The sequence below is a fragment of the Caloenas nicobarica genome, chromosome 14, assembly GCF_036013445.1.
Source record: "Caloenas nicobarica isolate bCalNic1 chromosome 14, bCalNic1.hap1, whole genome shotgun sequence".
NCBI lineage: Eukaryota > Metazoa > Chordata > Aves > Columbiformes > Columbidae > Caloenas > Caloenas nicobarica.
Genome location: NC_088258.1, coordinates 1,460,651 through 1,484,910, shown reverse-complemented (window position 1 = coordinate 1,484,910; position 24,260 = coordinate 1,460,651). Strand labels below are relative to the sequence as shown.

Below are 24,260 nucleotides of genomic sequence, written 5' to 3'. Positions count from 1 at the left end.
GTGACCAGCTAATAAATTATCTTCCAAGTATTTTGGGCTCTCTTAGGGTGGAGGGCATGAAGTAGCTTTCTAGCGATAGCGTGCTAAGGTATTGCTGCTCAGGAGTCCACTCTCTCTGCTACTGGACGCTCTGAATTTCTACGCACCTCTTGATACTTCCATCGACTCTCTTATTTTTTTCTAGAGACTAATGGCTGAAAAGCAGCATTAGCCAAACTCTAATGAATGTCAAGCAAAGCATTTTGGAGTATCAAGTAAATGAACACATATCAAAGTACTGCTTCAAGCTTGCTGCCCCGGGAATGTGAAGAACCAGCCGTTTTGCCACCCACGTCCATGCGAAGCAGCGTCGGAGCTTGTGGAGCTGCTGCGGTCGGGGCTGTACCCAGTGTTCTGCTGAACTGCTCGGCCCCAGCAGCCTCGCTGTAAATGCATTGTCAAAGCTGCTTGGAGAGCAGGGCGGTTTCACATCGCTATTTTATTTTAGAGATGTTGAACAGAAAGTGTGGCTGGTTGTTTTGCCTGCCCCCTGCTACCTTATTCCACAGGGAAAATATGGTCAATCCTGCTGTAAGAAATTGTATTAACCCACCGCGTTCTTCACTGGGCTTCCTCTGGGCCAGGTCCCGATCCCAGCGATGGCAGCGCTGGGGCTGTGAATTGGGGTGCAACAGCCTCGGCCATCTGCTCAGAATTTTTTTTGCAAATACATTCTGCTTCACAGAGCGACGCTCGCATCGCTTAAAGTCGTTCAGCTAACAACAGGTAACCTGGTAGGCTTTCATAAATTGGTTTTGTTCAGCCATATGCCCTTGAAAAACATCACCATTCTTATTTCTGAGGAGCTAGCTGAAATCAGCTATTAGCTGAGGGGTAGAGATGACTCCGAGAGGCTTTGAAGAAGGAGAAAGCCCCGGTTCTTGTCTTCTCAGGGTTGTCATGTCCACGTACTTACCCCTGGGTAAACACCTGATTGCTTTTTTATGTTGGAGACAAAGATTAAGGAGTCAGCGTGACTACAAGAAGCATGAGGCAAGCCCATGTTTTCTACCACCCTTAATTAAACTCGCATAAAATCTAGATGCATCTCAGGCACTTGTCTGCGTGCCGCTCTGTTTGCTCCGTCGCTGAAATCCAGGGGGAACGGGAAATGCAGACAGAACTTGCTCAAACTGAACAAATGCTCTGGAAAGTGCCATTTCCACACACAGCTCTTTTCCCCCATTTGATGGGGAAGATGCTCAAATGCAATATCCTCTCTCGTTATTCGCTGCCTCTGTGTCTCTGTTGCTTATTTGCAGCAGTAGGAAGTGAAACAGAAATGCAGTTTGCATGTAGGCTACAGATAGCTCCTGTGCTTTATCTGCATGCTGGCAGGGGACAAAAGTGAGCACAACACAATGTGAAAAATGATTGTACAAACATACTGGGCACAGCAGAAGCTGGAGAGGTGAACACTGAAGAAAGAGGACGAGTTTGGGAGCAGGGATTTCTGTGGGGATCTTGCCCCATGTGTCATGGTCGCATCCTGAAGCGTATAAATCATATATCTGTCTGGAAACAGCTACGATTTGTTCTACGGTAGCATCTAAAAGATTTGGGCGGTATCCTGATTGTCCAAAATCCGCCTGTCCCAGTCGAGACCGATGAACTGGGCAAGACATTTTAGGAAGGGATAGCAGAGAGCCAGGAGGATTGAAGCATCTTTTCCAGTGTCACCATCTGTTGGTTTTCTGAGGGCCTGTCTATTTTTCTGCCTTTTCCAGGGGCAGGGCCGCCCCTGCCTCCCTACGTAACCCTGGGCTGACGGGTACAGGACGGTTTGTTCTCAAAGCGTGAAAACCATTTTGGAGGACACTGAAACAGCTGCTTCTAAAGTGCTGAAGCTGTTTGAAAAGCTCACCTATGGTAATCCCTTCAAATAAATATGGTCTTTGCAATTCAGGGGTGAGCTGGCGATGCTCTTGACACCGGGGTGCAGCCCCTGGCCATCCCCGTGAGAGATCCTGCCAGAAGCAAGTGGGAGGGACCGACCTGGCCATCTCTTCATAGCCGTTTCTTTTTTTGCATAGTAAAATGTGATTTCTACTGAGCTGGTGACATTGAGGAATGAAAGACTGAATTCTGCTTTTCCTGCTGAGAGTCAGAAATAGATCTGGAGAGATGATGAATCACCTGTGATTGAGAAAAACTGAATGGCATCATCATGAGCTTTAACAGTTAATTCCTGATTCCACCTGCCAGAAAAGAACAGACCGAGAAAGCTGCAAAAGGCCAAAGCGAGCTGGAGACGGGGCCCAGCGCGTGGAAATTCTGCGCTTTGTTACAACATTCTGCATTGTAAGGGGCTTAACACGCCTGCTACATGTGTACCCCGTGTGATCCCCTGGTCCCTGCGCGGGGGATCGGAGCTGCATGGACAGCAGGTCGGGGGAGAGCGGGTGGTGGAGCCCTGAGAAGCCCCCAACCCCAACCGGAGCCCTGGTGCCTTCTCCTCCCCACCACTGTCCCTGCAGTTCCCGTCGGAAGCAGAGATGATGTCAGAGTTGTCATGGCATCGGTATCTATGGAACCGGGATCATCATCGCGGTGCTGGGAGAACTAACTGGGGAGATGGTCCTGGAGCTACGGGGGGAACTCCCTCTGCAGTAATTGGGGTTTCCCTCGGTAAGGTGCCTCTTCTTCCTCCTTCCCGCTGTCCCTGGGGAGCAAGTGGGGACGGGCTTGGCCTCCCCCCGTCCTGTGGCAGCTCTGGGTCCCTCCTGTCCTGCGTGAGGGAAGCGAGAGCTCCGGCCCCACCAGCCTTCGCTTCCCCTTTCTGCACCTGCTGGCCCAGGACAGGTGACAGCAGCCCCTTTTTGCCGTTACATCTCCCTGTCTCTGCTGTCAGCGGGGACACTGGTGGGGCTGGGCGGAGGAAGGGTGTTTATCTTGGGGGAAGCGCGGTGAGCAGCGTGGTGACCTCCCTGCGCTCCGGGCCACCGCACCTCCCTCCTGCCACCAGCCCAGGGACGTGGAGCTGCATGGGCTGCCCTGGCGCAGGTGGCCGTTGCCGATGCACGGTGACGCTGGTGTAGCATGGTGACCCTTCCCACAGCACCCTACCCCTGGCTGGAGCACACTGTCCCCTGAATGAGCATGGTGACTGTGGCTGTGGCAAGGCATCCTGGCCATAGCGTGGTGTCCTCAAGCACAGCACGCTGTCCCCAGCCATTGCACAGTGACTGTGGCTATGGCACGCTGACTGCGGCTGCAGCACTTCTTCCTCGGGTGTAGCATGGTGACACTGGCCATAACATGATGTCCCCAGCCAGAGCACGGTGGCATTGGTTGGCCATAGCGTGGTGTCCTCAGTGACAGCACGGTGACACTGGATGTGGCAGGGTGATGATGGCCACAGCACGGTGACGCTGGCTGTCCCTGGTGCCCACGGTCACATCGCGGTGACACTGGCTGTCCCTGGTGCCCATGGTCTCGGCATGGTGACACTAGCTGTCCCTGGTGCCCACAGTCACATCATGGTGACGCTGGCTGTCCCCGGTGCCCATCGTCCTGGCACACTGACACCGGCTGTCCCCGGTGCCCACGGTCACATCATGGTAACACTGGCTGTCCCTGGTGCCCATGGTCCCGGCACGGTAACACTGGCTGTCCTCGGTGCCCATGGTCCCGGCACAGTGACACCGGCTGTCCCCGGTGCCCACGGTCACATCGCGGTGTCCCCGCCTGTCCCGGGCGCCGCTCGGGCTCGCTGCGGGGGGGGGCGGCGCGCCGGGCGCGCGCACCTGCCGGTGCCTCCCTCCCTCTCCGCCCCCCCCCCCCGGCGGGTGGTTCCTCCCGCTGCCCGCACGCGGCGCTGCGGACGAAACCACGCGGGAGGGGCGCGGGGGGGGGGGGGCGGGCGGGCAGGCGCGCGTCCGGCGCGGGGCGCGCGCGGCGGGGCTGGCGCGGAGCGGAGCGGGCGGCGGGGGAAGATGGAAGGAGCCTCGTTCGGAGCGGGCCGGGCGGGGGGCGCCATCGACCCCGTGGATTTCCTCAAGCAGCCGCAGACCATCCTCCGGGTGACGACCTGGGTAAGGCGGAACGGCCCCGGAAACGGGGCCGCCGGGCTGGAACCGGGCGTGGGGCAGTGCCCGGGCAGCGCTGTGCGGTGGGCAGCGCCCGGTGCGTTGTGCAGTGCCCGTGCAGTGCCCGTGCAATGTGCAGAGAGCAAGCACCTGACAGTGTGCGGTGGCTCTGCAGTCGTGCGGCGCTGGTGCAGCCGTGGCAGTGGTGGCCAGTAGCGGCGGTGGTGGCCAGCAGTGGTAGGTGGTGGCCAGCAGTGGTAGGTGGTGGCCAGCAGTGGCAGTGGTGGCCGGCAGTGGTAGGTGGTGGCCAGCAGTGGTAGGTGGTGGCCAGCAGTGGCAGTGGTGGCCGGCAGTGGTAGGTGGTGGCCGGCAGTGGTAGGTGGTGGCCGGCAGTGGTGGTGGTGGCCAGCAGTGGTAGGTGGTGGCCGGCAGTGGTGGAGGTGGCCGGCAGTGGTGGTGGTGGCCGGCAGTGGTGGAGGTGGCCGGCAGTGGTAGGTGGTGGCCGGCAGTGGTAGGTGGTGGCCGGCAGTGGTGGAGGTGGCCGGCAGTGGTGGAGGTGGCCGGCAGTGGTGGAGGTGGCCGGCAGTGGTAGGTGGTGGCCGGCAGTGGTAGGTGGTGGCCGGCAGTGGTGGTGGTGGCCGGCAGTGGTGGTGGTGGCCGGCAGTGGTGGTGGTGGCCGGCAGTGGTAGGTGGTGGCCGGCAGTGGTGGAGGTGGCCGGCAGTGGTAGGTGGTGGCCGGCAGTGGCGGTGGTGGCCAGCGATGGTGGCCAGCCATGTGGCATGGGGCTGGGCAGGTCCCGTGGGTGTTTGCAGAGAGATCCCCTGGGAACAAGGCAAGGTGCAGCGGGTGGATGTGCCGCAGTCCCTTCCCAGTGTTGTTCCTGGTGCTTAAGCAAAGGCCGAGGGGATGGGCTGTAAACCAGGAGGCAGAGGACATTTTACTTCCTTGCACTCTCCATGCATCCGTGTATGTGTGTAATGACAAGTCTAAGAGCCAGCCCTGCCCTGCTCCCCCTGTTCTTCTCGAAGATGTCATATTTTTTGGCTGTTTCCTACGTATGAGTTCCTGCTGGTGGAAGATGCTGTGCAGCCGCTCGGGGAAGGCTCCGCTCACCGGTGCTGGGTGAATAAGCAGCACGGGGAGCTCCAGGGGTGGGGGCAGCTGCTGATTCGCCTCTCCCAGCCTGGATTTACCTTGCGAAGATCTGCAGGTAAGCGTGGCCCCCCAAGGTTGGCAATGCCTGGCCCCTCCCAAAAGCCACCGGTTTGGGAGGGTGTGCCCAGCTCCTGGCTCGGGTGCTCGGCTGGAGGCTGCAGGTGAGCAGAGTTGGGCTCGGGGGGCTCGTCCTCGCCGTGTCACACCTCTGCTGTGCACAGAGGCCTCTGTGTCACCTTCAGCAGTGCCACACGCAGGCAGCGAGTGCAGGCAAGGTGTGACGAGAAGGTGCTGCCCCCGGCTGCTCTCCCCCCGCCGACTCGGCAGGTGCATTCACGGGGTCTCTGGGCTGCCCCAGCTGAGGCCCAGCACAGCACAACATGGGACCGTGTGCTTATCTTTAAGCACGTGAGCAATTCCAGCTGCAATCACATGGTTAAAGTTAAAACACATGCTTAAGTGTTTTGCTGGATGGGAGCCAGCGTGTTTCCCAGGGCTTTGAGAAAGACCCCGACTGCATTGCTGGAGGAGAAGGGGCTGGAGCATCCCCCTGGGGTGGATGGGGCGTTTGGGGCAGGGTTCGGGCTCCTGGCAGTGCTCCTTTCCTAGAAGCATTGCCTCAGTCCGGAAAGTCCCATCCAGATGTTCTTGGATTGTTCTCAAATGGCAATGGCAAACTTGATGGTGGTGTTGGCTTTGGGTACAATTGGATAAATTGTTAACCCTGATGGCAAGTTAGGCCCCTCATAAAATAAATCTGCCACCACGCACCCAGAGAGCTCATCGTCCTGGTTATGCAGAAGGGGACTGAGCACTGCTGGGAAGCAGGAGCAGGACGTGGAATATAGAGATAAAATAAAAATCCCTGTTTAGAAAATATTAATGCACGTATTCGTTGGCTGGTTTCATCAATGGCAAGGTCACTAATTTTGCGGTTCCGCGTTCACAGGGAATCTGTGAAAATTGGGCACTACAGAAGTGCATCAACTGAACTCCAAAGAAGCGCAGGGACCCACTGATGTGGATGAACGTTGGGTGCACACAGAGCTGTCCCGGGTGGAACTGTTTGCGGTGTTGAGAGTCGGCTCCAAAGCCCACTGAATTCAAAGGGGTTTTGTGGCAGTTTTCAGTGGGCTGTGGAAACACCTTCAAAGCCCTTTGGACCACCTTTCCCAGGTCCCACATCTGTTGGGGACCCTTCTCCATTGCTGCTCCAGCCTGGGGGTTCAGAGCCCGGTGACCTTCACTTGACTGTTGCAGTCCAGTTACCTGCGTCTTAAACCAGTTCAGCATTTGCGGCTCCTTCCCAGTGTGAGCGGGGATGTTGGTGGGTGAGAGGTGTGTGTGGAGCTTTCCTGCCCGCGTGCTTGCACGGCCATCGCTATTTCTAGCAGATTTGCCAAAGCACCGGGTACCTTCTGAGCTGTTGCTTTGCTGCTCTTGCCAGATGGGACCCAGGTCAAGATGGGAGAGCTTGGATGGATGGAGGAGACGTGACGCTCCCCGAGTCCCCAAGCAAACAGACCCTCCGCGGTGGTCCTGCCACCGTCACGGGGGGACGAGCTGCCCATGCTGGCACCTGCTTATTCAGAAAGCCCTTGGCTTCGGGGATGGCTGAATTTAGGTGCTGGGGGCGGGGGGTTTTTTTAATGTGGTTTTTCTTCCTGTGCTTTGTTGCTACATCTTTTAAAATGTCTTTAACCAGTGCGGTTGGATCAAATCCCTTGCTGTGCGTACAGTGTCACGTTCCTTTGGTGAGGAAAGGAGGGAGCTGCATGAAATGTGCTGGTTATGGTGGGACGTGGGCGGGTTTGGGGTTGATGTGAGCGGCTCGGTGCTGATCCGGCCAATGCCATCGTGGGGTTTCACCCCAAAGGAGCGCCCAGCTCCGTTCTGTAACTCCAGGAGCTGCTTTTGGGCTGCAGGTTCAGGCCTCGTGCTGGCAAACACCTCCGGGACTGGCAGGTGAATGGTGACTTCAGTGCAGAAATCCCCTAATGTAAACCATGGTAAAAGGGGATTCCTGATTCTGCCTCCCGCAGCAACCTCTCCCCAACAGATATAGTAATTCTGAGTATCTGAAGGGGAAAAAAACGCTCCTGGCTTGAGCTGTGAAATCAAAAGCTGGAAAGAACCCTTTAACAGTTCCTCATTCATCTCTTCCCCCTCCGCATAATGCAGTTTGTCAGATGAAGATGTGATCACTCTTGTGGTTTCCTTTTGAGACATTTTTTGCACAGCAAAACAAACTCGATATTCATGAAGGATGCCCGCAGAATCATGAGTTCCTTTCTCTGTGACTGCCGGCACCAGCTGGACTTTCAAGTGGCCTCGCAGCCTTGCAGAGGCGTTGTTCATTTAACATGGCTTTAGCTTTGACTTTTAAAAGCAGTTCTGGAAAATATCCTAGTAAAGTGTTTTCAGTAGTTCCTGTAAATTTCAATAAGCGCAACAGTAAAAGCCTTTTCCCCTGAAATTTTAATTTTTGCCACAAGAGCTGGAAGCCCGAACACGGATGGTTTGGGGTGGGGCAGGTGTAAGTGGAAATGCCCGTGGATGGAGGATGAGTCTGAGTGGTCGCTGCCCAGTCCCACCAGTGCAGCCAGTTTGGAAGGACTGGGCCACTCTCTCCTGCCTCCACCCACCCTCTGCCTCCTCTCAGCCAGAGGTCAGGTCCCTGTTTTACTACAACACAGAGCAATACTGAAATATTTTCTTTCATGTGGTTGCTTCTTGCTCCGGTGACCCCCGTTTCTGCCCGCGCAGCCGGACACCCTTTCCAGCAACCAGCACGTCGGGAGCTGCCCGACCCCATCTGCTGCCGTTATCTCTTGTTTCCTAGAGCTGAATGAATTTGTAGCTCATCACTTGGGTCACTGGAGACAGCTTTCCCTGTGCAGTGTTTTATCTCATTAGGCCCAATATTTTGTTTGGGTTTTCCTTGCAATAGTCTTATGCTTTTAAGAGCAAAAGCTTTATTAAGGGACCGGCCGAGGGCAGCCAAATCTGATTACTGAGTGGAGGGATGGCAGCAAAGTGACGGTCCCTGTAGCCTTTGATATGCAGGAGGGAAGTTTAATGACCAGAGGTTGCTTCGGCTCAGGTCCAGCAAAGTCTTTATGCACTCAGCTTTGCACTGATACGGGTCTTAGTCCATAACACAGCAGATCGTTGTCTTTTCAGCAATGCAAATGTGCTTTGCTGCATTGTGACTTTGCTAAGGGACATGCCTGGTGGTGGTTTGATGGACCAGGAATAGGTGGTGGCTCTTGGAGGGAGGGAGTGTGCCCCTTCCATCCTGCTCCAGCTGGGTTTTCTTTCTCCAGAGGGGTGGAAAGGCCGGGATTTGTGCTCATGGTAAAAGCTGTATTTACTTTTATTAGAAAAAAACAAGCTCAGGAGCAGAAGAGCCAGGCAGCAAACAAAGAAGTATATGGCTCTGGGATTGTCACTGCCCTGCACTCTCAGGACAGAAGCACTTCTGAGGGGTTTTCCAGTGAGGTCAAGCTGCAGGAGGGCGGATTTGGGGTGCTGTGGGTGCACGGTTGGGTTTGCAGGGGGTGCTGTGGGTGCACGGTTGGGTTTGCAGGGGGTGCTGTTGGTGCACTGTTGGGTTTGCAGGGGGTGCTGTTGGTGCACTGTTGGGTTTGCAGGGAGTGCTGTTGGTGCACTGTTGGGTTTGCAGGGGATGCTGTGGGTGCACAGTTGGGTTTGCAGGGGGTGCTGTGGGTGCACAGTTGGGTTTGCAGGGGATGCTGTGGGTGCACGGTTGGGTTTGCAGGGGGTGCTGTTGGTGCACGGTTGGGTTTGCAGGGGGTGCTGTTGGTGCACGGTTGGGTTTGCAGGGGGTGCTGTTGGTGCACTGTTGGGTTTGCAGGGGGTGCTGTGGGTGCACAGTTGGGTTTGCAGGGGGTGCTGTGGGTGCACGGTTGGATTTGCAGGGGGTGCTGTGGGTGCACGGTTGGGTTTGCAGGGGCTGCTGTGGGTGCACGGTTGGGTTTGCAGGGCTGCAAAACGCAGCTCCTGCCAAGGGTTGGAGTTGGAGCCTGAGATGTCCCTCGCTGGAGCAGACCCAGGTGCTCGGCGTCCCCCGGGGACATCACCAAGAACCAGGAGGTGGGACCCTGGTGCCGCAAGTTCCAAGTTGCTCCTACAGCCTTCGGGGGCTTCACTGAGCACTTGGGGCTCTTAGAGAAGAGCTGCAAGGCTGGGCTGGCACTTAAGCTGAGAATCATTAGCGTGATCTTTGCTGCTCTGGACTTTGTCTGGTCTTGCCTGCTTTTCAGTAGGTTCACCAGATTTCCGTCTTAATTCTCTCTTTCTGTGGGCTGTAGATTAAAGGCAGAACTAAAATTTAACATTTTTTGGTAATGGAATTATGTGGAAGTTTCGCTGCATCTGAGCTTGAAATGCTGCTAAATGATCATTTCCCTGTCATCACTGGTTCAAAACGCTGCTGGCTGCCCATGTGCTCAGATTGCCCTGCTAGATTAGGAGCTCTGAATGGGCGCTGTGTTTCAGCCAGCATCTCTCACCACATTAGAAAAAGTAATTCAGTCAAAATCAGTCATGTGGTCATCACCGCACATCCTTCCCCAGCTGAGCAGCCTGGTCGACGTGTCCATAAACCTGTTATGGGGCATCGTACCCTCCACTTCTGTGCCAGAAACTGCATCAGGTCTCTCCTTTGTGGTCGGATCCATAGTCCTTTTGCGAGATCTGGCATCACTTGAAGCCGTTCGTTAGTCCTCACACCCTCCAATAAATGATGCAGATCTGTGCTGGAAACCTCCCCGTGACTGACACTGTAAAGATAAACTGGAGGAAGACGCGGGACCTGATTCCACCAGAATTTGAGCTTGGTGGCTGTTGAGGGAGGCTGGTCCCCTGCCAAGGGTCTAACTCATCCCTGAGCAGAGTATCTGCACGGGGTACAGGCTTAGCTGGTTCTTATGAAACACCCAGTTTGGCCTGTGCTAATTTGACCTTAATTGTTTTCCCTTCTCATTTTCTGGTCCATCCTTCAGTGGCCGGTGGTGGCTCGAGGAGAGAGGGTGCCGAGCAGGGTGGCGTCTGTCTCGTGATGCTGGCGTTGGGGTGATGACGGATCACCCAGCCCTTGGTCCTGGCTCTCCGTACATGCGATTTGTGCCCGACACCATCGATTGTGAGCTACAGCAGAGCAAATTAGCGGTGGATTATTTTTCTTCTTGCATTCAATTTCCTTGATGTTGACGTTAATGGTTGCTTGCGTGTGTAATCAAAGCAGGGTTCTGCAGTCTCCTACAACCCCACACCTTCTGCTAATGTTTTTTATAGGTCCCAAATCGAAGTACAGCGCATCAGCAGTGGAAACATCTCACCTTAAAATGGCTGACAGTTCACGCTGAAGCTTTCAGCTTGTGCTCTCTTCTGTTATTTGCTTTTTATTTTCCTTGCCATGGCTGTGCTCAGACCACAGGGTCTCCTGAAGCACATTTCAGGTGCGTGGGCTACAGAAGGCTAAAAGCAACGTGGATGAAAAATGTTCGTGTCCTGGGGTCCAGACGGCTCAAGCCCCGGGAGAGAACGCGGATCTGCAAAGTCTAATTACAGAACTGAGCCAAGCAGCCTGGCCCAGCCACCTTCTTCCAGATGGTAAAAATCTGGTGCAGGGAAGGCGGCCGCGGGTCTCCCGGCTTTATGCACAACTCAAATCATGTCTCCATCGTGGGGGACACAGGTGTCCCCAACACCCTGGGTTCCTGCGGGGTCTGCGAGTCCAGCAGCCTGGGCGTGAGTGCGGGGACACAGCCAAGCAGGGAATCTGCCCTCTCAGGCTTCCCCTTTCCTTTTTTTGGGGGAAAGAATGAGATTTCACTCCATCTCCTGCATGTCTATGCTGCAGGGAGCCACTGTGCGCCGTCACCTCCCTGTCCCTCCAGCACAGGCTCTGCCGGGGCGGCCACCGGCACCGGGCGCTCGGTCATGGTCCCTGCACTTACCAGCCATCGCCAGGGAGGACAAAAGAGGCAAGAGGTCTTGCCGAAAATAGGGTGAGCGGGTAAAACGGGGGGTGAGCAGCCAGCGAGGGCCGTGGGTCAGATGTGCAGCGCGTTGGACACCAAAGGCAGCATCAGAGCTCGGGCTCCCGCCCCACGCAGCCTCCAGCCCGGGGTGAGCAGCGTCCCCAGGCGCTCTGCCGGGTTTTTAGGGTGATACTGAAAACCCCTCTGGTTTCGGCTTTGTACCAGCTATTTTTGAGAGTCTGTCGTGGCCGGCGTACCGCCGCCTGTCACCGATGGCTGCTGATAGCTGTCCCTTTGTCCTGCGCTACAGAGATGCTTGCTGGCCCGGTGAGGTGCCACCTCTTGCTCAGAAGCAAGCTTTAAACTGGGAGAACTGAGCTTTCGTTAAGAAGCGAAGTCCCTGGCTTCTCGCTGGTTTGGCACCACATGAGCTCCCTTTGCACGAGCAGCTGATCCGTGTCATCCCGGGCCCAAGCACTTGGTGCATCTCCCTGCCCAGCGTTGTTCTCCCTCCCGGGGTATGACTGAGGCACAGAAACTCGAGTGCCAGTCTTGCCACAGGGATGCGAGCAGGCGGCTTTCCACCTTCTCGTCCCTCCCCGCAGCTGGATGCAGAGGAGCACGGATGGTCCCGGCCACGTGCCGGGATCTGCCAGCCGCTCCCTGTCACCGTGTGCCGGGGACACACAGGGCTGAGCGACCCGCACGCCGAGCTGCAAGCGCATTTATCCAAAAGCTTTGCCCGGGGGGATGCGATTTCATGCTGGGGCGGCGGGAGGTAACCCAGGTTTCTTACTGGATCATGCACCGGTTTACCCAGCGAGAGTAAAATTTGTTGCGTGTTGTTCTGTGTCGTTCGGCTGGAAAATTGAATGTCCTGAGAACGCTGAGGCTGCTTTGCAAAGCCGGTGAGATGTGGAGGAGCCCTGTTAGAAGGGCGATGACTCGGGGTGCAGCGGCTCGTGCGGCATATGCTCCTGTGCTGTGTGTGCCAGTGACCCGGGCACCTGGTCCCCAGCGCTGTCCCAGCCCTGCTGGTGACAGGGACAGCGGCTTGGGGGACAGACCCACAGGCAGGAGGAGGCGGGAGTCAGAGGAGCAGCTCCAGAGAGCAGGATCCCCGAACTCTTTTTCAGGCCCACAAAGCCTCCCTCACCGTGGAAAATCTGACCTTGTATTTTCACTTTCAAGTCTCCGATGAGCTGGTGTGGGTTTGAGCAAGTGTGGTTTGTAGAGGTGATTGGAAAGTGGCACTTGTTTTGCAGGAACTTTAAAAATAATTGTATGGGTTTTATTTTCCCCCATCTATGCACATTTTCTCTCTCTTTTTTTTTCACCTATACTTAGAAAGACAACACCAAATCTATTCTCATTACAATGTTTTACTGGCACCAGTGGTATTTTTTTAAGAAAAACTATAAACTTTCCATCACGGTTTGAGTGGGGGGAGAGAAAAACCAATGGAAGGACTTGTTTTCGCTGAAATGCATGTTTTGACAGGTGTCTGTCAGCCAGCGCTGATGTTTTGAGCGCATCTATCAAGTGCATGTGCTTAATGCGTTACTATTTTGGCCTCCTGAGCAGAAGCTGCGTGTCCCATGTCACCTGCACCACAACCCCTCGGCAGCCCCCGGGATGTCCCAGGGTGAGCTGCTCAGGTCGTCCAGCCTCAAGAAGGATGTTTTGCTTTGCAAAACCCTCTGGAGTGTGAAGTTCAGCAGGGAAATGTCTGTTTTTTCCATCTCCATCCCCAAAGCGCTGCCTGAGCATCCTCCATCGACAGCCCCGGGTGTGCAAACCTGCCTGCAGGCACCCAGGCACCCTGTCACGTCCTACTCGTATTTATGGCACCCCCCTTCACCCACCGAAACTGGCAACTGAAAGCATGAGAAGTCCTTCAGATTCTTAATCCCGGGAGGACTGAGTAAGACATTTATTGGAGAAACTGAGTACAAGTTTGCTGCCCTGCCAGAGGAATAATCCCATGGAATCAGAGGTTCTCAATTATTCATGTTTTCCAGAATCACATTATTTCTTCCAGGGCCGTGTTTTATAAATGCTGCTGCTATTTCTGATGGTAAATAACAATTTTGCATTATTTATGAACAGACTTTTTACAACTGCTGATATTACAGCTGCTGCCAAAGCACTGGGAAAATTATTACCGCTGTTTGTTGTTGTTTCTATCTTACAACGCAACCCTCTTGTTCTCTGTGTGGCGATGATGATGATGTGCACGTCGTGGTGCGACAGCCGAGCACCGGCGAGGAGGAGGATGAAATGCAGGCGGGTCACTCGGGTTGGCACCGAGCTCGTGCTCGGAGCTGAGGTGGGAACAGGACCCCGGGCAGTGGTTGAATTCAAAGAGGAGGAAGGTCCGATTATCTCTCCATGGAGAGGTCCGTGGGATATAGGTATTTTCTACTCCCTGTTAGTGCTACAGGGGAAATCAAAGGTTGCGCGTGCGTTTTGCAGATGCATATTTGGAAACCCACATGTCTAGGAGGGCGTCAAGCAAGAACGCGCTGATTCCATGGGCCAAGGAGCATTTCCAGGGCAGGACTCCACTCCTGCTGCTCCAGCTGACTTAGCAAGCGGGTCTCAGAGCACCCCCACCGCCCGAATTCTGATTTGTGAGTGCTAGAAGCAATAGAAATCTGCTGTCACTAACAGTTCCTGCCTAAAAGGGTTTGGCGATGAGCCCTGCCCTGGGCTGTCCCGCAGGTTTCTGGCGGTGGGGTGAGCGTGGTGCAAGCCGCTCGGCCATCGTGTCCGCCTGAGAAGCTGCTGTGAAGTCCCTCGCTGGGCTGGCTGCTTGCAGGAGCTCCTACACCTCTAAGGTAGCATGTCCTCCAGAGACTCAGCATTCGTTCCAGATGACACCCTACCAAAAAAAAAAATAAACGTCCCTCACCGAGACTTCACGTGTTAGTAATTCAGTCACTTGCAGATCAGTTTCTTTGTTGTCCCCTCCAGTTTGGAGGAGACTTAGTGGAGATGATCTGGGAAGTGTTTGCTGATGGGACACTTGCATCTGTAAGCAGCTTCAGACAGAAGCAGCTCTGGCCCAGCGGCACCCCAGCACTGGGAGGAGAAAAATCCAAATGCAATCGACTGGGGCAGGCAGGAATGAGACACTGGGCCAGTGCTTGGAGAAAATGCCTCTCATGACGCTGTGTTAAAGAGTGGTTGGCGCTTTCCGCAGGGTTTGCTCACAGCGGCTTCTGCCCCGTTTCACCCCGCTCTGCTCATGATGCACTTTTGGGGCTGTGGGAGGTGGCCCCGGTCGGGAATCCACTCGTGGGTGAGACCGGGGTGACTCTGCAGAGGCCACCGGCTGCACCTTATCATGTGGCTCCTCAGCTGCCACCTCTGTCTGTCACCTGGCTCGGTCTCCTGCGCTTTGTGTCGTGTTATCACTGCGAAAGACGTGGCGGGGTGTCCAGAGCTACCCCGTTCCCAAGACCCCAGCTGCTCCTGGGCTGTGCCGGAGGAGCCTCTTGTCTCTTCCCCTGCAAACGGGGCCTCCCGCTGCGTCCTGCGAGCTGGCGGAGCTGGGAGCCGTGCAGGGACACGGGGAACCATGTAGGGATGTAGGGAGCCATGCAGGGATGTGAGGAGTCGTGCAGGGATGTGCGGAGCTGTGCAGGGATGTGGGGAGCCATGTAGAGACGTGGGGAGCTGTGCAAGGATGTGAAGAGCTGTGCAAGGATGTGAGGGGCTGTGCAAGGATGTGAGGGGCTGTGCAAGGATGTGAGGAGCTGTGCAGGGATGTGAGGAGCTGTGCAAGGATGTGAGGGGCTGTGCAGGGATGTGAGGAGCTGTGCAGGGATGTGAGAAGCCGTGCAGGGATGTGGGGAGCTGTGCAGAGCTGTGCAGAGTCATGCAGGGATGCAGGGAGCTGGTGCTGGCAGCGAGGGACGAGATCAGAGGCTGGCAGCTGGATGCAGGGGTCTGCACGCCTTGCCTCCCTCCCTGTTCACAGCCTTCAAATCCAGTTGCCAGTGCAGCACTTTCTGGGCTCTAACAGAGCAGGTTCCTGAGCGAATTGTGATGCAGCTGGTCCTGCAGCTTCTGCTCGCTGCCTTTGGTGTTGGGGGGTAAGGGAATTACTTTAGCGCGCAGCATCGTGAGTGGTGCTAATTCAGGCAGGCGGCTGCCGTCCAGCGCCTTCCCTGCCTGCGGTGACGTGAAACGCCCCCGGTCCCAGCAGCGAGACCTGGCGGCCACCAGCAGCCGCGGCCCTTCTGTCCCTCTGAGGGCCAAAACCAGATCACAGGATAATGGATACAGACGCTGCATCCTTCAGCTCCTGCTAAGCCAGGTGAAAAATTGTCCTGTCGTTCCCAGGGCAGCCTGTCCCCCGCCCCGCTGCCCCCAGCGAGCTGCTCCCCGTGTCCCCATGCTGCTGGGTCCTGTCCCAAACACCGGCCATCCAGCCGTCCCTGGCTCAGCCTGCTCAGCAGCTCCATTATCCCCTGTCACTTCATTTCTCCCCACTCTGCAGCGACACAAGGGGGTTTATTGAGCACAAGCAGCACAAGCAGAAAGACTGTGCAGAGTCCCAGCCCATCGGTTTATTTTTTCCCTCCCCAGCCTGTCTGAAGAATAACATCTCTTAAAATACTCGGCAAACCAAGGCACGGGAAGGCAGACGGGCTCTCAGCGGAGGAGGACCTGGGTGCCATCCACCAGCCCGTCCCCTTGTGCCACCAACCGGGCGAGAGTCGGGATCTGTCTAACAAATGCCACGTTGCCATGGAGTCAAAGACAGGATGGAATCCAATTATGTTGCTGTTGGAAAACAGAGTTACATGTAAACAGCAGCAAGTTGTGTTTTCTCCTTCCTTCCTTCCTTCCGCAGATCTTCTCCATTGTGGTGTTCGGCTCCATCGTGAACGAGTGCTACGTGAACAACCAGGGCTCTGAGCTGCTCTGCATCTTCAATGAGAATGAGAGTGCCTGCAGCTACGGCATCGCCGTCGGCATCATCGCCTTCTTTGGCTGCATCTTCTTCTTTGTCGTGGACCTCTACTTCCAGCAGATCAGCAGTGTGAAGGACCGCAAGCGGGCCGTCCTGCTGGACCTCGGCTTTTCAGGTACGTCCCTGGCTTTGCTGCGCTCGGGGAGGACAAAGCTGTGGGTGGTGACTCCACGCTCGAGTCCTCCCGTCTCCTCCCACGGCTCCTGCGCCTGGGCCAGGGACAGCAGGGGTGGCAGACGGGTTGTCCCGTCCAGCCACGAGCTCAGAGGCAGCAGCGAGGAAGCCGGTGCGTGGCGGCTTGTGGACAGCAGCGTGTCCCGCTCATCTGCGTCACTTCTGCAGCCAGAGCCGTTGGCTGAGCTGGGTTTGGTGAGGCCACCCAGAGAGCTGAGGTCTGGTGGTGGTGTCTCAGAGAGCAGACAGGGCGTTTCACCCACCCGCATCTCCTGTCTCTGGCTCAAGCCAATGTCATTTCCTCAGTTACATCTGGGCCCGTTTTCGCTTTGTGCGTGTGTGTTTTGGAACAAAGCAGAAACGCGCTTCTCTGCACGCCTGTCATCCCCGGCTGCCTCCAGGACTGTGGGGGGGCTCTGGGGCTCCCAAGGGCTCGCACGGATTTTCTGTGTAAACCTCAGCCCCTTGACCTGAGGCTCATCCCTGCGAACAGGAGCGGCGGGAGCTGCCTGCCTGGGTTTGCAGCTCATGTTTTCCATTCCAGGCACCTGCGTTAGCAAAGGCCGAAGGTGATTTATCCGGCACGAGTGTCGCTGGTGGCTCTCTGGTCCCAAATGAAAACATCCATCATCGCCTCCCTGCTCTTGCTTGTTTTTAGGGATGTTCTCTCCTTGCTGGAAAGCTGATTTCCATGGTGCTGGAGCGCTGGCATCCAGCCCTCATTAGATAATGTTTACAGCTCCGTCCGTGGGGCTCGGTGCCTGCAGCCCTTCACTTCAAACGGAACGGGAACATCACATCCATCTCCTGGCTGATGCCGCGTGTTGCGGTGTGAGGCTGCGACCCCTGGGGGGTGAGAAAATCAGGTTATTTCTGGCCCTTTGCCCGGTCACCCGGGAACCTGATGCTGCTGCAGCCCCGGAGATGCCGACGGGCCGTTCCTGGCTCTGGGGGCTGTGGGGGGAGTTAGTCAAAGTGTTAACCCACAACTTTTCTTTTGCTTGAAGGAAAGGGGACTTGTGCATCGGGTCAGTGGCAGCTCAGAGCCACCGAGCTCTGGGAGGTGATGCTGGGGTGCAGGCAGGGCGCAGGCAGGGGCACGGGCAGGGCGCGGGCAGGGCGCAGGCAGGGTTGCAGGCAGGGGCACGAGCAGGGCCACGGCACTGTGCACATGGCATTTGCAACTTTTATCTTCCATCTGCTCTTACAGCTGCTCCTGTAGACATGCGCTTGCTTGGGACCAGTCTGTAATTACGGCTGTAACGCATATTTCCCAGTGTTTGCACTCTCTTGTCTGCGGATCCTAAAATGATAATTATCTCCTGGCTCTTGCAGTGCCTCCTGCCCTCCTCCTGTTCCCCAGCATGCTGGAGGGTGCAGAGTTCCTACCGTGCCTGTTTCCAGCTGGAATTGGGAGCAGCACGTGTAGTTCAGCTCTCCGCGTGGGGTTTTAAAATTCGTGTGGAGCAACAGACACCCCAAAACACCCATTTACACTGTCAGTGCCCCAGGCTGGGTGCCGGCAGTGGGAAGGTCAGTGTCTGGCGTAGCTCGGTGTTGCAGAGGGAGCCGACAACTGCAATACCCAGCGCAGCCGGTGCATGTTCTGAGATGTGCATGATGTCATTTTAACTCTTGAAAACCCTTCAAAGACACCAGCGATCCATGGGGCTTTATGGTGCTGGTGGAAGCGCTGCAGCTGTGCAACATCTGGATATGTGGTTCAACATCTGCACCGAGACCTGGGGCTGCTCCCCACTGTGTACCAGTCACCCAAGCTGCAGCCAGCGCCTATCTCGTGTGCACATCTTCTTGTGTCCACATTTAGGGGCTGGATCTGGCAAAGCCCCGTTATAACAGAGCTGGGGAGCCGGAAAACGTCCCTGTCCCTGCGGGTGACCTTTGAGGAACAAGCCCCAGAGGTCTCGTTTAACACTGATGACAACTGGATCATCCGAAGGGGAAGTGAAAATATCTATGCAGAGATTTGGAGCGGTTTTGGTGGCAGCATGAGCTGTTTTCAGCAAAAAGGGACTGTTGTATTAGTTTAAAAGCCCGGCTGATCCTGGCTGGCGGCTGCGTTGCTGTGAGGGCAGTTCAAGGGCTCGGGCACGGCCAGGCAGACAAAAGCACCCGTGGGTCGGGAAGTCCCAGGCCCTGTCACGCGAGAGCAAGAGATGAGGAGTGTGTTTTCTTAACTGGCACTTAGAAGCAAATTCTGAATTAAAGGCGAGGTGTGTGTAACTCTGACACTGGATGTGGATGCACATGCGCATTTTATATCGTATTTAGGAGCGACTGGCGAGATAAAGGGGAATAAAGGGAGCGATTTTCCTCTCCCTGCAGTCAGCCTGTGCTTTGCAGCCGGCTGCTCACACCGATGTGCTGACAGTCCTTGGGAAGGTGCCGGACAGTTCAGCATCCCCCGGCACCCAGAACTGGGGGGACCTTTGTGCTGGAGATGCTGAGGACAGCCAGAGACCCTAAAACAGCATCTTGGGAGGCTCCAGGACATGCAGCTCCTGTTCCCAGCACTGGAAAGCATCCCTGCTCCTTCCCGTGAGCTCGCGGCTCGCATCGTGCCTGTTTGCCAAGCTCCTTGGCACCGGGCAGCACTGCCGGCCGGTGATTGAATTAGGGAGCTGCAGCCTTATCTCGCTCAGCCAGCTCTGGTTCCGGGAAGGAATAATCACCCGAGCGCTTTTGCTCAGTCCCGCAGAGCTCAGGGAGGTTGCGGCAGGGGCAGCGGGGACCAGCGGAGCTCACTTGTGTCCCTGTCACATCTCTCAGCTCCTGCCCCTTTGCTGTGCTCATGGGCCCCCTGACATCCCGGGGTCACCTGTGGGCCCCGTGTTGGGCAGGGGTTCATCCCAGCCTGTGCATATTCATGGCTGGTTGTTCCTTGGGGTTTTTTTAAGCTCTCCAGCTGCATCCCTGGGTAGGACCAAAGCGCAGCCCATCACAGAGCAGCTCTAAAGCCATCTCCATCCGCCGCTGCTGCTCCCAGGAGTGCAGGTTCTCCCACGCGGGGTTTGCAGCTTCCAGCCCGGAGTCTCTCAGAGCTGGTGGTGTCGGGGGAACAGAGAGAACATTGGGCTGGCACATGGGGGGCCAGAACTGAGCGGATGCTGCCTCGACACCTGCGAGCAGGCTGAGATCTGTGAGGACCGTGTGTCCAAGAGGGTCTGCTGGCCCTGGAGCTCTGCGACCAGGTTGAGATGCGGCCGAGATGAACTTCAGGCAGGCAACGCACTGGGTGACCCTTCAAGGTTCCTTCCATCTCTTTTTTTTTCCAACGATTGCAAATCAGCTTCTTTTAAAACGGCTTCATTGGGGCCACAGCACAGCCCAAGGCACCCAAACCGCTGTTGCTGTTTGAAAATCTTGGTGGTGCCTCAGCAAACGGGGTTCCTGGCAGCACTGACCAGCTCTGCTCTCTTCCAGGTTTCTTGTCCTTCCTCTGGTTTGTAGCCTTCTGCTTCCTGGCAAACCAGTGGCAACGCACAAAGATGAGCAAAGGGGTTTCGCAAGGTGCAGACGCCGCCCGGGCAGCCATCACCTTCTCTTTCTTCTCCATCATTGTCTGGGTGAGTTTGGCTTCAGAGCTGAGGTGGGGAGAGGAGAAATGAAACCTGCCCCAGGCTCAGCGCGGGGCTGGGGAGGGATCTGGGGCACGGTTTGGAGAAGTGGGTCCTGGTGGGCAGCAAGGGGCTGTGCTGAGGAAACCTGCGGTCCTTTCACAGACGTGAAACTGGTGGTTTCCGACCCAGGAAGCATCAGCTCTGTCGCCTCTCGCTGGGGAATTCCAGACTTCCCCTTCTCCTGCGGCTGGAAAGTTGCGTTCCCATCGAAAACGTGTCGCCAGCCACGAGCTGCCCTCATTGCGGGGCCTCCTTAGACCCCCGAGAGCAGCTTGGCTGGACGTGAACGAGTCCCCAGGAGCGGATCCCTGCATGAGCCGCTCTCTCGGGCCGGCGGGGTGGTTTTGGGAGCTGCCAGGCTCATCAGCTCCTCTGCTGCCCCCCCCAGCAGGGCTCTGCAGAGCCCCCTTTGCTCCGGCTCTGTGCGTCCCCAGGACGGCTGCGGGCTCTGCAAAACCCCGGAGCTGCTGGACCCGCCTGTTCCCAGGGGTCCCTGTGCCACTCGGGGGCTCCTGCTCCGGAGGTGGCGCATGGAGTGTCAGGGGTGTCCCCGGTGTCACCCCCACCCCTCCTCTGGCGTTTTGCAGGCAGAGAGCACCCAGGGTGTGCGGTAATTCCATATCGCCATAAAAGAATTGGAGCAAAAGACAGTCTGAGGCTTCCCAGCAGCATGCCTGCCTCCAGTTACCCACCAGTTCAACTGCTCCCCACCCTGTTATTATCCAAATAAATCTCTTCTAATCCCAGTTCCCTCACAGCTATTCTCCATCACTGTTTTGCCCATTTAATGCAGCCGCCAGGGACGGGAGCTGGGCGGGATGCTCTGCCCCATCCCAGCAGCATTTGGGAGGGCGGTGGGGACACTGGTCCCCCGGCCGCAGCGCCGGGACGGCCGGGACGTGGAGTCGCACCGGCAGCTCCTCGGCTGGTACCGTTAATAAACGTGGATGCTCTGCTCAATCGGTGCAAACCAGCGCCGGGCAGGGGGTTGGGAAACTGTTCTTGGTGTCTGCAGGCGTTTTTCCCACCCCCCGCATCTGTCATTTATAAACTAATTGAATTGTTAATGAAACCTCCTGCAATAAGAGCGAGCGTGGTGCGTTCGCAGCTCTGCCGCCTGCGTTTCCCACGGTTTGCGACCTGGATACCAGCAACCTGGGTGAGGGCGAAGGAGTCTCAGCAGAACTGACCTATTTTGCTGGCCCGGGGCTCGGCAGCTTTCCCTCCCCGCGGCTGATGGGTTTATTGGTGCCACCGGTGCCAAATCTGCCTGAGCCAAGCCCAGGCTGTGACCCCCACCCTGGGCAGAGCTTTGCGGATCAACGTGTTGGGTAGAAGCGGCTTCTTTAGCATCAGGGGTTGGTTTAGCGTTTGGCTTTAATGGAGCAGGGCCAGCAGCTGCCTGGGATGTTGTGATGTGATGTGATGTGATGTGATCTGGGGGGGACGTGGGGTCCTGGGGGGGTCACAGAATCACAGAATGTCCTGAGTTGGAAGGGACCCACGGGGATCATCGAGTCCAACTTCTGTCCCTGCATAGGACAAGCCCGAAATTCACACCATGGGGCACACAGGCTTGTTGAAGAACTACAGGCATATCCTTTTAAAATATCTATATGTAAAAGTCTATTTTCGGCGTGTGTTTGTTGCGGCAGGTCGCGCTGGCGGTGAGGGCTCTGCAGAGATACCGCCTGGGGACAGACATGTCGCTCTTCGCCACCGACCAGTTCGCCAGCGACCCCACCGCGGCGTATCCCGGGTACCCCAGCGGCAGCGGCATCGAGAGCACAGAGACCTACCAGAGCCCGCCCTTCGCCGAGCCCGCGGACGCCAACCCCAAGGGTTACCAGGTGCCGGCGTACTGAGGGACACGGGCGGCCCCGGCCCCCGCGCCGCGCGGCCCCGCGCGGTCGCAGATGTATCCGTCCCATTCCCTTAACGTGGCGAGTGCCGGGTTCCTTCTATTAGCTAGTTGTGCAGTGAATTCTGTACAGTGGTAATTGGTTCTTGTCTTACCTGTCCAAGGGTTTTTTTCTAAAACAGTGTTCCCTCTAAGTCCGAAGGAAGGAAGGTTGTTACCGCATCATGTACATGAGGCGAAAAGATGAATAAATGGTCTTTCTGAGGCGTTGGGCTCTGCTGAGCGCCCAGAAAACCTTTTGCCCTGTTAGAAAGTGCAGTAGCTGAGCAGTTGCTTATTATCTCATTCTTCCAGAGCTAACGCAGAATCAGTGTCGTGGTGATGGGGAGATGAGCCCTGTTCCACCCCCGCTGCAGAGCTTTTCTGTCTGCGGTCCATGGAAAGTGCCAAATTCACAAATAAGTGGTGTCTGTGTTACTTTTCTTTGTATATATTTACTGTACAAAAAAAAAAATTAAAAATCCAAACAGGTGTTTCAAACTTAGCTTAGGACGCAAGCGGCACGGGCGGCACAGCCGGTCGGGGTGTCACGTCAAGTGTCCAACTTGCTTCTAAGGCTTCAACACGGTTCTGGTTGAGGATGTAAAAAGTTACCGTTTGAAACTGGAAACCAGTTCAGCAATAGTTGGCTGCTAATTAGGAATAGCCTTTTATTAGCGGAAAACACGGCGCGTTGCAGTTCCACTTCTTCACCCAGGGGTTGGGAAAGTTTGCAAATTTACCAATAGTTTCTGGTCAGCACCGCTGAACATTTCCCCGCGCCCAGGGGTGTCCCCACGGCTCAGAGTCCCAGGCAGTTTGGAGCAATATTGAACTCGTGTTTTTGCACCGGGAGCAGCTGCCATCTGCCCGCAGCTGCAGCAGAACCTCAGGGCGAATGTGCATTTTACCCCGCGGGCTTGAGAAATGAGGAGAATTGGACTTTACAGGTGATTTAAGTCTGTCATGTGGGGGCTCACGGCCCTGGATCTGCAGGCAGCGGGAGAAAAGTGAATGGAGAACACGCAGGCGAGAGGTTGAGTTTGGGTTTTCAGCTGCAAAATCCCTGCCTTGTCAAAACCAAACGTGTAAAATCCCGTAGATCCTTGTCAGCAACCGCCCGTCTGCCGGCGTGGTGGCTCCGATCGAGCTGCTCGGCACTAAGGACGAAGCAGAGGAGCCGAACCTGGAATTCCCGGCCGCCTCGGTGGCAGCTCCGTCCTCAGAGCCCCCAGGGTTTCGCTTTGCTGGTTAACACCGGCAAAAGTTGGTGCTGCCGTCTGCCCCCGTGCCGAGCAATAGTGACCGTGCCGCCCCCGCTCTCCTTGGAGCAAAAACATCCGGCAGGTTGGTTTTTGTCATCACTTCTGCTGCTAAATTGCAAATAAATGCGTTAATTACTTGACTCCCCTGCTATTCCAGCCGGGTCCAATGTGCGTTTGCAGCCCAGCCTGGCTTTGCAGCGGGACATCCTTACATCAAATAAACCAGGGACACCCCAGCCCCAGTTCAGTAAAAGCCTAAATTAGTTCTGGGACCTTCGTGATTTTTTTTTTTCCTAGAGTCAGTCTTGATGAGAAAAAATATTTTAAAAGGCAAAGGATTTTAATACACAGTACAGTAGAACTGTAGCAATATTTTCCTTAGAGGGAACACTGAAATTTTAGCAGCACAAACAGTACTTGTGTTAATATTTTAGCAAAAATTATAATCAATTTAAATGTTTAAATTGATTGTACGTGAGATAATGTTTGTTCGGTACATTGTATTTTTTCTAACTATATAACTGTTCCAGAGTTTCCTTGTAAACGTAAAGAACTAAAGCTCTGTCCGAGTGCGGCCGTGTCCCGAGCGCTGGTGTAACCCTGACTATTACAGCTCTGAATGTCGCACCCAGCCCCGCGTTGCCTTTCTTTGCCCCACAGCTCCCAGCGGGGGGACACTGAGGGGACACCCCCCGCGCCCCCCGCGCCGGGACCGACCTGAGCGGTGACACCGGGACAACTTCAGCGCCACTTCAGCTCCCGGCCGAGGCTCCATGGTGCTTCTCGAGGTTGGCGGCTTTTTACAGCTCCCCAAGAGCTGGTATTTAACTTGTAGTCGGCGCGGTGAGTGTGCGAGGACCTGGAGAGGAGGAGGAGGAGGAGGAGGAAGGGGCTCAGGCGCCCCAGGGGCAGCGGGAGGGCTGGACCGATCGCTCCTGGATTAAACCAGAGTCAGGAATAACATGTCCAGCCACACGAACTATAAAGAACCTCACAGGCTTCTGGTTAGAAATTAGACCCATCGGTGTAATAACTGTAGTGTATTTTTTGGGGTTCAAGCGTTCG

The 24,260-nt window shown here is 55.9% G+C and overlaps 1 protein-coding gene across 1 annotated transcript; it reads left to right on the top strand.

The window, feature by feature from the left end:
- Positions 1-3,974: 3,974 nt before the first annotated feature.
- Positions 3,975-24,029, top strand: SYNGR3 (synaptogyrin 3). The gene is made up of 4 exons (XM_065644814.1): positions 3,975-4,073; positions 16,096-16,330; positions 19,834-19,976; positions 21,686-24,029. Exons 1-4 carry the CDS (start codon positions 3,975-3,977, stop codon positions 21,893-21,895), a joined length of 687 nt encoding a protein of 228 aa, XP_065500886.1. The 3' UTR covers positions 21,896-24,029.
- Positions 24,030-24,260: the final 231 nt, after the last annotated feature.

Excerpts from the sequence above, each read along its gene's own strand:
- SYNGR3 (XM_065644814.1), top strand. The coding sequence starts at position 3,975 with ATGGAAGGAGCCTCGTTCGGAGCGGGCCGGGCGGGGGGCGCCATCGAC. Across the intron at positions 4,074-16,095 it reads TCCTCCGGGTGACGACCTGG|ATCTTCTCCATTGTGGTGTT; the intron begins GTAAGGCGGAAC and ends TTCCTTCCGCAG. Across the intron at positions 19,977-21,685 it reads TCTTCTCCATCATTGTCTGG|GTCGCGCTGGCGGTGAGGGC; the intron begins GTGAGTTTGGCT and ends TTGTTGCGGCAG.